This window comes from Cyanistes caeruleus, chromosome 19 (genome assembly GCF_971803275.1).
Source record: "Cyanistes caeruleus chromosome 19, bCyaCae1.hap1.1, whole genome shotgun sequence".
Taxonomy (NCBI): domain Eukaryota; kingdom Metazoa; phylum Chordata; class Aves; order Passeriformes; family Paridae; genus Cyanistes; species Cyanistes caeruleus.
Window position 1 is genome coordinate 218,061 of NC_141719.1, and position 12,375 is coordinate 230,435.

A 12,375-nucleotide genomic window follows, 5' to 3' on the forward strand; every position below is an offset into this window, starting at 1 on the left:
GTGAATGGAGCATTGCACAGCCATGCATTTTTGATGGATTGGCTGAGAAGAGCAAACTATAAACTCAGGCTTTGGTTGCCTCCAGCCAAGCACTTGGTTTTGAGTGCTGGCAGTTGGAGCTGTGCCTGCATGTAGTTGTACGGGCACATGGAGCACTGGGTTTCAGTCCTAGAAAGAAGCGAGGTTCTTTCATGAATTGCATGTGAATTGGTCAAACCTTCAGTCTTTTCCCCCAAAAGAAGCGTAGAATCACAGAATAGCTTGGGTTGGAAGGGAAAATCTCATTCCAAACCCTCTGTCATGTACCGTCCACTAGCCCAGGTTGCTCCAAGCCCTATCTAACCTGGCCTTGGGACACTTTCAGGCAGTCACAGCCCCTCTGGACAACCTGTGTCAGGGCCTCACCACCCTTCCAGGGAAGAACTTCTTCCTAATATACATATAAATTTATCCTCTTTTAGTTTAAAACTGTTCCACTTTGCCCTATCACTAAAGCACAAGTAACATACGATCTGCAAACACAGATGACTTTTTAAAAAGAGCAGCTCCCACCAGTATCACCACTCTTGTTTTTATAGCTTGTTGCAACATCTTAAGATATATATATATATATATATATATTTGCAGGTGAACTTATAGAGACCTGCTTTATGTAGGCACAGCCTCGGTCTTTCAGTAGTGGCACAATCTGTGTGTTGCAAACACCACGGCAGTGGGTTAGCAGCTTTCCTCATAAAACAAGCTCAAAGTCTTTCCCTGTTGCTGTGTTTTCACTTTCCCCATTCAGAAGCTAATGAAACCAAAGGTGACCTGCATGGGGAAACTTTTAATTAAACTACTAATATAGAGTCGAGTCATTTCTGGTGGAGGTTTAAGTAGCCTGTGGGAAAAGCGATGAGTTGTGGGAGAAGAAGTCAAGTCGTTTGTCTTCAGCCCTGGAATTTGTCCATTCATCAGTTGTTGCCTAGCAAGGCAGACACCCTGGTTCAGGAGCAGCATGGTGGCCAAGCTCAGGCCACTCAGTCCAAACCCGCACACAAGCATCAATGTGATGGATGGCAGAAATGGCGTTTATTGCTGGAGAATTTGACACTTTATAACCTAGGTTCACAGTGTTACTCCCATCTGCTTTCATCACAGCTAGGTGCTATTGGCTAATTACAGGGGTCATTACCGTACACTGTGGAGGAGGGGGTTGACTATCTTTCCATTACATCCCGATATCTTCCGAGCTGCCGGGCCCTAGCTTCTACAATCAGTCATCCCAGGACCTGTAGATGATCCAATTGCATATTAACAACATTGGCCATTCCTCACTAGAAATCAGTTGTAAAAAGTTCATTAAAAGAACATTAATTCATCTTGTTTGTCCCCCTTCCAACCCTCCCTTTGCCGTGGATTTTCATCACCCGTAGTGAGAATTTCAGGGGAAATTGTTTTGGAATGCCTATTTTCCAGGGTAGGCTTTTTTTTTTTTCTGTTAGAAATTCAGTCCAGTCTTTTTAAAAATGAGTATCTAAAGTCAGGCTCCCAAACTCACAGCCTAATTTGCAAGTTGAACAAGAATATCAAAGGACCTCAGGAAGTCCAAACATCACCCAGTTCCTGATGTGCATTGCCATGAAATCTGGAGTTCCCTGTTTTTATTACTCCAGCTTAGCCTCGATAATGCAATAAACCATTGATAAATGGCTCCAGCCAGATTTCCTGAATTTTCTTTGCCACATTGAATCCACTGCAGAGACAGGATATCAGGTTTGGTTGCTGTTTTACTTTATCTTCCTTATGCGGGTATAAATGGATCCATCAACCCTGAGGAACTACAGGATTTATTTGCAGGGAAATCTTTCACATACCTTCTCATCCCTGTGCAAATGACTGTGATGGGCTTTTTACTGGCGGCTTTTCCCCATTGCAGCTCTACTGACCTCAGAAAAAGCGTCTTCTAATTTACATTACGGAGACCAGACCCAGCCTAAATTCACTGTCATTTTATGCCCCTATTCATCTGAGGAGACATGAATCCTCCTTGTACATGAGGACCTCAGAGAACCAGATACACCCCACATCAGGTGTTTGCATGTTCCTGGAGGTGCCAGCAAGGAGCACTTTCTGAGACTTCTGAATTCATATCTCTTATACTGGGCTGCAATGGAAGCTTTCCTAACACTTTGTATGTGTCCAGGGGTGACTTTATGATACTGGTATCCCAAATCGCCTGGTTTATGTTATATATTAAGTTCTGCATGTTTAAGACTGGATCTGAGAGTGAAGGGGGCGAAGAAGAAGCATGCAGTTTGAGTTGAAAGAAAACATCACTTCCCCACATCCTGCTCTGGACTGTGGTGTCTGCAGCACAGACAGACTGCAGGACAGAGCTTCTCTTTGGCTTTTAGTTAGTTTTAGCTAACTAAAGGCAGAGGAGTTCCCTGGACTTCTTTTCCCTTTTTTCTTAGATCTGTGCAAACCTGCTCTGGACTGAAAAACACCCAGACAAACCCTGGGAACTCACACCTGTGGCCCACCAGGGCGTGGGCCTTGGCACTATCCAGCACCAGAAGGACTGATAAGAACTTGAGCGGGCCGAGCTACACCATATGAAAAGGACTTTTCTTCCGGGATTTGCCATCCCATCGAACAGTGAGAGGTTTTATGTTGCAGTCCGCAACCTCAGGATCTCATCCAGAGAAGCAGCAGGATTCTGGGGACCAGCATCAAACACCAATGAGACGAGCTCCTGGTTCATTAAACAATTTATTCAGCATGAGAACAAACTCAGGTCCAGAGCAGAGAGAGCTCTGAACAGAGGCACAGCAGGAGTTTTTGAGGGACAGAACTCTCTAGGGTCCCCACCTTTGAGGGTGGAGTTCAGGGTCAGGGACCATTAGAAACACAGCAAGGGAGAAACCCCCCAGGGACTCAAACCCAATCAGAAACCCTGGGCCACCCTTCACAAGGGGTTTGCGGTGCGACAATGTAACTCTTTGTCTCCCCTGAGGCCGCAGCCACAGTTTTATTGTTTAATATTATTCAATTTCTGTTAAATAAACAGTTTTTTCCACTTCTCTCCAAAGAAATCTTTTTTCCCAAACCAGTTGCAGGGAGGGATTGTTTGTATTTTGCTTTCCTGGGGGAACCCCATTTAGAGGTTCTCTCCCAAATTTGCCCTAAACCAAGACAGTATGGAAGTAGGAGCCATCTTCATCCCAGCCCACTCTACAGTGGGGAAACAGGGAGTGGTCCCTCTCTGCCACACAGCACAAGAGTTTTCCAGCCGGGAGGCAGGACTCTTTATCTTTCTCCCATAGAAGCACCACCATAAAAAATTCTCACTCACAGAGGCATGGAAGAAATCAAATCTCATACACAGTTACTGTCTCCCTGTGCTCCTGGCCATGGGCCTTCATGTGGGGATGTGCTGTGTGAGACTGTGAGCACTGCAGAGGCACTTACCTGTTGCTGGGAGGTACTGAACTGTTATTTACCATTCTTTGTACCAGTTCACATTCAAAAACCTCATATAATTATTTTGTTAAATGAGCAGTTGCTGCTCCTCAAAGGGAATATTTAATTTTCTATAGCAAGTGTGTGCTTCTAACACACCCAGCCCATCTGGTCACACACTCACATGCTTAAACCCATTTTAACTCAGCTAAGAAACAACATCCTATTTCTTCTGCAGAAGGTACTGATACTCTCTGGCTTTAGATTGCAACTTATCTTTGCACAGTAAAGAGAAATTCAGCAACTATCAATTTGCTACTGGGATTTCTGAGCAGTCACAGGACACCTTGGCCTAATAGAAGGTCATCATGCTGAAAGGCCACTTGATTAGGAACAGACAAAACAATTCAACAGGATGAGAACTGGATCCAGAAGAGGAATCCAAAACTTTGGCAAACTGAAACCTTCCGGGTATTTCAGAAATTCACAAAGCAGAAACAAAAGGCTGGATCTGCCACCAGGGCTGGCAGAGAGGGAACAGAGGCAGCTTGTGACCTGTGGTACCTGCACATGAGATGAAGGGCTCTGCAAGCCCCTCTGTGATGTGGGCCAACTCACCTAAGGAGGATTAACAAAGGCAATGCCATGAACTCAGCTCTGCGTGGGAGGTCAGTCTTTAGTGATTATTTTGAACTCCCCCACAAACTTCTTCTTGCTTTACCTTGGTATATTGGGAAAAAGGTATTTCTCTTCTGGTTCATTTGTAGCTGTAAATGCTTTGGGACAGGGACTGTCTCCTACTATGCCTGTGCCATGCACATCAGATCTGGGCCACCATGAGGTCTGTAAGGACTGAACTAAATTACAGGATGGCTAATTAATACTAAATGACTGCAATGGTTACAGTTCTGTGGTAGAAGCATAGGAGAATTAAATTTTAGACAGGTGGTTTGGGGATTCTGGTGAACACTGTCTGCTGGGAAGGATAAACTTTTCAAAACAAAGCTGAGTCATGATCCAGAAGAAAGTAGGACAGATGCAGAGCTTGTTTAGTCCATGCAAAGATGCGAAGTCTTGCTAGTCCAAATATTTGCAGGGGGAAGGGGCTATACTTGTAGTAGTCATTCCATTCCCATTCTTAGGGAAATTTTTATGTGGAAATAGGAAAATACAATAGCTGAGGAGAAACAAAAAAAAAGAGATGGTGGGGAAGTTGGATACAGCACAGTTTTTTGGCAAGGAGAAGGAATGGATGCTGAAGCAAGCATGTGTCTTGCCAAGGAGGGGAGGTTTTCAAGAAGATGGCAAGGGCAATTGGATGAGTGACTGCTCCTTGAGGCATGAGGAAGGTTTTTAGAAATAGATCACTGTCCCCTGTTCCTGTACCCCAAAATGACACCTTGGTTCTTCTCTCAGGGTCACCGGTTGGTTTGCTGAGTGTGAAACTGCTCTGACACTTATTCTCTAGGAACAATCTTACCTGCATCTCCACCCAAGAACTGTTGTTCTTTGCCATAACAACTTTTTATAATAAAAGTCCTTTAGTCCTAAGTTTAGTATTTTTTACTTTTTGTTTCATTGTTTCTCCATGGAAAAGGTGTGCTGACCACATAGAGTGCATAAAGGTAATTTACATTTATGTCTCAGTGTTGATGATACAACTCATGTTTTGGTCTTACACAACTGATTTTGTTTGTACATCCAAATGTTCTGCCTCATTATGTGGAGTGCTGTGCCCAGTTCTGGACTCCTCAACAAAAAACAAACTACTGAGGAGGCCACAAAGATGATCTAGAGCATCTGCATATGAGGAAAGAGTGTCAGAGCTGAGCCTCTTTAGTTTGTGAAAGATTGAGAAGGGGAATCTCATTGATGCATATAAATATCTCCAAGGATGCCAAGAGGATGGTGCTAGACTCTTCTCAGTGGTGCCTAGTGACAGGACGAGGAGCAATAGGCATGAACTAGAACACATGAAATTCACCTCAACATGAGTAAGAACTTCCCATGGAGGGTGGCCAGACTCTGGAGCAGCTGCCCAGGGAGGGCGTGGAGTCTCCCTCTCTGGAGACAATCCAATCCCACTTGGATGTGTTCCTGCTTCACCTGCTCTGGGTGATCCCTGCCTTGGCAGCGGGGGTTGGAGCTGGTGATCTCCAGAGATCTCTTCCAACACAAACGATTCTGTGGTTCTGTTATTTTAGGTCGTTTATTTTGTACTGGTAGGGAGGCGAACCTTTTGACTCTTTCCACGCTGCTTCTATATATTGGCCTGGGGAATTTCAAACTTCGGTATAAAAAACTTCCACTAGCTCAGAACACGGCCACCGAGAACAGGCCAGCAGCCCTAGCAGAGCTCCAGGGCGGAGTCAACACGACCGCCCCTCCCGTCGGGACAACCCCGTACCGGCCGCTCCGCCTCCGAGGTAGCGCCGACCCGGAAAGCGTTTGGAGGTCGCGGCGGGAAGATGGCGGCGCCCAGGCGATGAGAGGAGAGCGGCGCAGCAGCCGCGGCCATGAGCGCTGCCCGCCGCTGCTGCCCGCCGCGGGCGCTTGCAGGTACGGCGGAGCCGTAGGGCGAGAGGGCCGGTGTGCTGGCAGAGCCGGGGCGGCCCGGCTCTGTGGAGCTGTCCCCGGAACCTGCACGGCCATGCGTGTGCGGGGCGTCCCCCTGTGCCACACTGCGAGGTGTGTCCTCCACACGTGTTTGACTTTGCTGTTGTCCTATGGCAGCTGCTTCCTCTCAGTGCTGCTTTGGCAAGATAATCTTGTCGATAGTATATATACTAGTGAGACAATACTACATTCTACCATACTCCATCACCAAGGCTGCCTGAGCTCAAGCAGCGTTTGGACAACGCTTTCAAGGTTAGGGTGGTATTGTTGGGGTGTCCTGTGAAGGGCCAGGAATTTAATTCGATGATCCTTGCGGGTCTTTTCCAGCTCAAGATATTCTGTGAAAACGCGTCTTTCTGGAGCTCAGGAATTTGGAAGAAACACCCAAAATTATTGAGACAGTTTTGGGCCCCTCGGGATAAGAAAGAAAAGGAGGGGTTGGAATGTGTACAGGGAAAGGAACGGAACTGGGGAAGAGTCTGGAGCGCCAGAAGCATCTGAGGGAGCTGGAGGGCCTCACCCTGAAGAAAAGGAGGCTCAGAGGAACTTCCCATTCTCCACAATTCCCTTACAGAAGGGTGCAGCCAGGTGGGGGTCAGGCTCTGCTCCCAGGGAACAAGGTTCAGGATAGGAGGAAGTGGCCACAAGATGTGCCAGGGGAGGCTTATATTAGATGTAAGGCAAAATTTCTTCACTGAAGGGGTGGTCAGGCACTGTCACAAGCTGCCCAGGGCAGTGATAGAGTCACCATCCATGTAAGGGTTTAAAAAACAGTTGGATGTAGTACTTAGGGACATGGTTCAGTGGTGGAGCTAGCAGTGCTTGGTTAATACTCAGAATTGATCTTAAAGGTATTTTCCATCTTTAATGATTCCATGATTCTACAATGTCAGGTCTCTCACCTGGCGCAGCAGACATTTTCCCTCACCTGACCCTGATTCCCATTTGTTGGGATCTGTTGTTGGGAGCTGTGTCACAGCTGACAACAGGCACTGTAGTCTTAAGTAGGAGTGAAATCAGTGGCAGAGAAGAAACTGGAATCTATTGCTATATTTTTTCTTGTTTTCCTTTATAAACAGGATTCTTTGTTTGGCGTCTGAGGAACACTGGCATACCGCAGATACCATGCCGGTTTGTGCACCTTCACCACGTGGCCAATGAGAGGTTGATTACCTTTCAGTACTTTAACTTTCTGAAACGAATGGTAAGTCAAGGAGTGAATTTATCCCATGTTTCTTGTTCATCCCATATGATAAGTCAAAATGGAGGTTATAAAGGAGTTGATAAAAGTAATGCTTTTCTTATCAGCGAAACTCAGGTAAATCTAAGCATCTCCATTTCTCATTAAATCAGAGTTAAAGCACTTGGTATCATAAAATGTCTGAGGCTGGAGGAAGCTTTCTCCAGTGCTTTGTGCTGCAAAGTCTCCTTTGCTTGACAGGAGGCTTCTGTGCCTTTGAAATAGGCCACTCATCTCCTGTTGAGAGACATGACATAAAATTATTTTTAAGTCATTATTTATAAAAATGCTAATAAAGTCACAACTTGGCTAGCAGTCATACAAGTGGTAAATGGAACTCACTTATGAAGGTGGTGTATTCTGAGTTAATCAGTTTGAGTCAGAATTCCTCAGCTCATTAAGTTAATGGGTTACATTTACAGTGTGCTGTTAGTTTTAGGTATTAAAAGAACTGTTATTAGCATTCAAACCCTTGAAATTGCATCTTCTTCTTTGACCAGTTATATCATATGTAAGTGGATAGTAGTATTTTTTTTAATTGTGCTGCTGATTTGAAATGTATTCACATTGCTTATTCAGAATTGCAGACTACCTTTCCTCATTGTAATTATTACTGTGTACTTGAAATCAGGATTGGTGGAAAGTTCTGTCTTTCTGTGCTTCTGGTGCTTGAAATATATAGAATATTTTGGGGAAGGAAATATGAGGAAGACTCGAAATACTCTTTTTCTTATTCTGTATTTATTATGTGAGATCTAGAAGAGAGCAAACAACTCTCCTAATTTGTTGTTCAATATATGTTCCTTTTGAATTTTTTGTCTAATTTTAAAAAAAAAAGTTTGGCATAAATAATAATAGACTAATGTGGGAGATGATTTTATATTATGGGTGATAGATTGTATTTTTTGGCATATTTTTAATTTTTTTTTTCTTAAATACGCATAAGTTTAGTACTTATATTTGGAAACTGAAGTTGTATGGACATTTGTATATTCCTCTGATCAAAGGTAGGACTCCGTGATCTTGGAAGCCGTTCCAACCTTTATTATTCTGTGGAATTGATTAGTTGTAAGTCAAGTTGTGTTACCTGGTGGTTTTGAATATGACCAGAGTTTGTTGTTGTAGCTATGGGGGAGGAAGTAAACTTATTCAAATGCAATTCTCCAAGCTTATGTAAACATTGTTGATTCAGCTGTGAATTGTAAAGCTGATTTTGTCATATCTAAGCCAACTTCAGAAACCTTTCTGTGTGTGAAATAAGTGTCTGAAATTCAAACTCAGGTGTGTCATGGAAGTAATTCTCCTAACAAGAATAAAATAGCAATAATATTGTTGGTGTTAATGAAGTGAAATGGACAGAAATATATTTATCTATTGGTTTTAACATTTCTCATTATATTTAGTATGTAACACAGGGCAACAAAGACCTCAGCCAGCGAGCCAAACCCAAGTCCGATTCAATTGTGTCTCCTTTTCATGAGCTTCAGCTATTGGATCAGGACAAAAAGGTTGTGCACAAAATAAGCCCAGTTTCACCTGTTCATCAGTCATGGTCTGAGACATCAAGCAGAAATGAGTTGACAGAAGTGAAATCAGCTGCAGAAACTGAAGACTCAGTCATACCAGTAGGAAGTGAATCCAAAGAAGACAGACGATGGAAAGAAATGAAGCTACGGCTGGATGATTTGCCAGGAATTTTGGCACGCTTGTCCAAAATCAAGCTTACAGGTATTACTGGTAATTTTTTCTCATTTCTCTGCATTCTGCTTGATAGCAGAATTCTTTGGGATCTTATTGGTATGGTTTAGGTTTGCATGTGATTATTCCTACTTTACTGATGCTAAATTGGATAAATTTCATCAAGTATGTGCTAGGAAAATTGTTTATGGCAGTATTTAATAGTTTTCCCATTAAATTTGTTCAAAAACAATGAGAGGAGCTTGTATCCTGCTGTCAGCTAGTTTCTGGGAGATAAATAAGTGTTAGTAGACAGACTACAGTGAAACTGGGTAAGGAAGTGAATTTGCAAATAATATGTTCAATATTTGAAGTTGTCTTGCTTAAGTTTACCAGTGTTCTGTCTTACATGCCTTTCAATGTAGTACTGCTGGTTGTGAATTTAGCACTACAAGTCCCAACATAAGATAATCCAAATTGTTTCCTATATTAGAAAATAAAATGTTTGAGTCTGACCAATTGAATTTTACAAAAGAAGATCTGATTTACTTTTCAGTCAGTGATAGTGTCTCTTCAGCCCAGCAATTTGTTAAGCAACTGCCTTGCAGCCTTAACTATATTTTGTCTTATTCCATTAGTAATACTTAACAACTATAAATTGCTCCTTCGCCTATAGGAACAGCTATTAATTACCCCTTTGCCAGTAGGTAGTGCTATGTATACTTTTATTTCTGAGGAAGCTCTAATGGTTTGGCCAAAGCCTTACATATTGCCTATGATATTAAGTCCAAGAACAGAAATGTAATTTCCTAATTCCTTGCCTGGGTGCTCTTGAGTGGGTCAAGTTGACTCCTGATAACAAGACTGTTCTTTGCCGTAAAAATTTGTTGCAATGAATTTCCTGAAAGCAGTTTGCTTTTAAAACCCTTTTTGTCTTGCAGTATATAAGTTTTCATAATTTGTTTTTCTGTGAAAAAATCTTGCTGTATATGTAGAGTGTATAATGGTAGGGTTACATTTTCATCTCAGTGTTGATGATACATCTTGTGTTTTGGATTTGGCACAATTGATCTTGCTTGCACATCCAAATATTCTTCCTCATTATTTTTAGAAAGCCTGAGGGCATTTACTTTGTTCCGGTAAAGAGTTTGATGAGATGGAAATATGTGTTTTGATATTATACTATGTCACTAATATATTAGACTTGGAAATTTCCAACTCAGGTTATATAAGGCTCTCATACCACATTCAGCAATTATCAGGATTATTTGCAGCAACTTTGTGGTACATACAGCCTCAATTATTACCTCATCTTTCTTTCTGCATTATACAGGTTTTGCCTTTTTCTCCCCCATGCTGTTCAGTTTTAGTAATGCTTTGCTTCTGTTGGGCTCACCATGGGTAACTTGAAAGTGCTGTGTTAACAATTAGCTCTTTTGGCATATTTTCATTGAGGTGATTTTATTGAAGTGTCTGTTACGTGAAATTGAATGCTGTGCTACCTGTTGAAGTAGAACTAAATTAAAAAAATTCACTAGATCCAGAAATGAAAACTTACAATGCTATGATTAAGGGATCAGAGAGAGAGAAAATTGGCTATTGTTGAAAACACTTGAAATATCTTTTTTATGTATGCTGATGGGTAAGCTCAGTGCTCGTATCATATCTCAGTGCTACTGTGCCTGGAAGAGTTCTTGATCCAAGGTAAGTGTGGTAAACTTTACCTATTGAGAAGGTATAGAGAGATGGAGAAAGAAACTTTACCTCTTTTCTTGCTGTGATCTTTGGTGTGTAGATTTTTTAGAAGTGGAAAGTGTAAAAGTAAGTTGGATGACGAGGACTTTGTAGGAGAGGAGTTCTATTGTTGGTCATCATTTGTCATAGGATAGTGTAGGAGATAAGCAGGAATAATACTGTGTGTAATATGTGGAGCAAGGAAAAATTTTTCCAACTTGTGTAGTCATTTAGACAAATTATATATTCTGTGAAGACTGTGATGTAGTTCTTTGATTTTATTTTTTTAAAGAAGAGTAAATTCTCTGAGGTCAGTTTTTAAGTTGCAAATGTCATACAACTCAGTTCCTTTCGCCCATGAAGTTCTGATAGATCTCATATCATATGTGGGTTTTTTGGCAGACACTTTGTTTATACTTTTAGAAATAACAAAAAAAGCAACTCTGCATGATGCTAAAATTTGACTTCCTTATGCTCTGTTCTTTTCCTGCTGCTGCTGGAAAGAGACTTTTTGTTTGTAGTATGAACTGTACTTCACCTTGAAAAGGAAATGAGTTTTGCTATTTCCATACCCTCCTGCTTCATGTAAACTGCAGCTTTTGTGACTGCCATTAGAAGCTCTGCCTTAAATGAAAAAAAAAATTAAAACAGATTTTTGTTTATATTCTTTTGCCATAGAAAATAATTAGGGAATTTTTAATTAAATGTCACATAATCTACATTTTTGGGTTCAATTTCCATCCATTCCCATCTCTGTGGTGTTTTATGTTGGCTGCTCTCTGAACAGCTGTATCCTACCATCCAGGCACTTGGAAAGCTAAAACATCTTGTCTGATAGGTTGACAGAATTATAAATGCATAGTTTTCAACTTGATCCTAAAGTTGATGTGTAACTGAAAATAGGAGAGAGACAAGGGAAGGTATGGGAATAGGACAAAATTCTAGTGATTTATAATATACACACACATTAGGAATTTCAGGTTGTCTTGTCTTCATTAATTTATCTTCAAGTTTAGATTTAAGTAATGTTTTCTCCAGGGATTACTGATGAAAACTCAGATGAACTATATGTAAAACAACAGGAAAACCAAAATTCTATTTTTAGTTTGGGCAAAGTGATGATAGTATGATATGAATAATGCTGAGTGTTCCCTTAGATAATGCTCTAGGGTTTGTGAACTTTTCCTTGTTGTTACTCCTGTAGCATGTTGGTCTTTCTGTGAGGACAAGCAGCTAAATTGGAATAGGCTGTCCCATCCCTGGAAGTGTTCAAGGCCAGGTTTGACAGGGCTTGGAGCAACCTGGGGTAGTGGAAGGTGCTGGAAATGGATTATCTTCAATGTCCCTTGCAACCCAAACAGTTCAGTGATTCTGTGATTCTGTCATGTACAGCACCCTGTGTCTTTAAGAAGAGACGGAGCATGGCACTCAGTGCTCTAGTCCAATTGACAAGGTGGTGATCAGTTAAAGGTTGGACTTGATGATCTTGGAGGTCTTTTCCAAACTCCTTGAATCTGTGAGCGTATAGCACCTGTCTGAGAAGTGGATCAATGTGGTGGACAAATATGCTAATTTCTGAGCATTTTCAGTTTTGAAGACTAAACCAGATTTTTTTTTTTTCATATATTTTGTTATAAGAAAATAATTCTGTTGTGTGTACTAGG

General features: G+C 41.7%; 1 protein-coding gene across 8 annotated transcripts in view; it reads left to right on the forward strand.

Moving 5' to 3' along the window:
* Positions 1-12,375, forward strand: part of COX10 (cytochrome c oxidase assembly factor heme A:farnesyltransferase COX10) — a 169,510-nt gene that overhangs the window by 60,262 nt on the left and 96,873 nt on the right. Inside the window, exons 1-3 of one of the 8 annotated variants that reach the window (XM_023938430.2) lie at positions 1,466-6,003; positions 7,140-7,264; positions 8,704-9,028. In XM_023938430.2, coding sequence (XP_023794198.2) covers positions 5,961-6,003; positions 7,140-7,264; positions 8,704-9,028 — 493 coding nt within the window. In that variant the 5' untranslated portion in view covers positions 1,466-5,960. Of the gene's footprint in view, positions 1-1,465; positions 6,649-7,139; positions 7,265-8,703; positions 9,029-12,375 lie in introns of those variants that run through there. The other 7 variants (XM_086857706.1, XM_086857704.1, XM_086857705.1 and 4 more) reach the window with 7 other exon arrangements.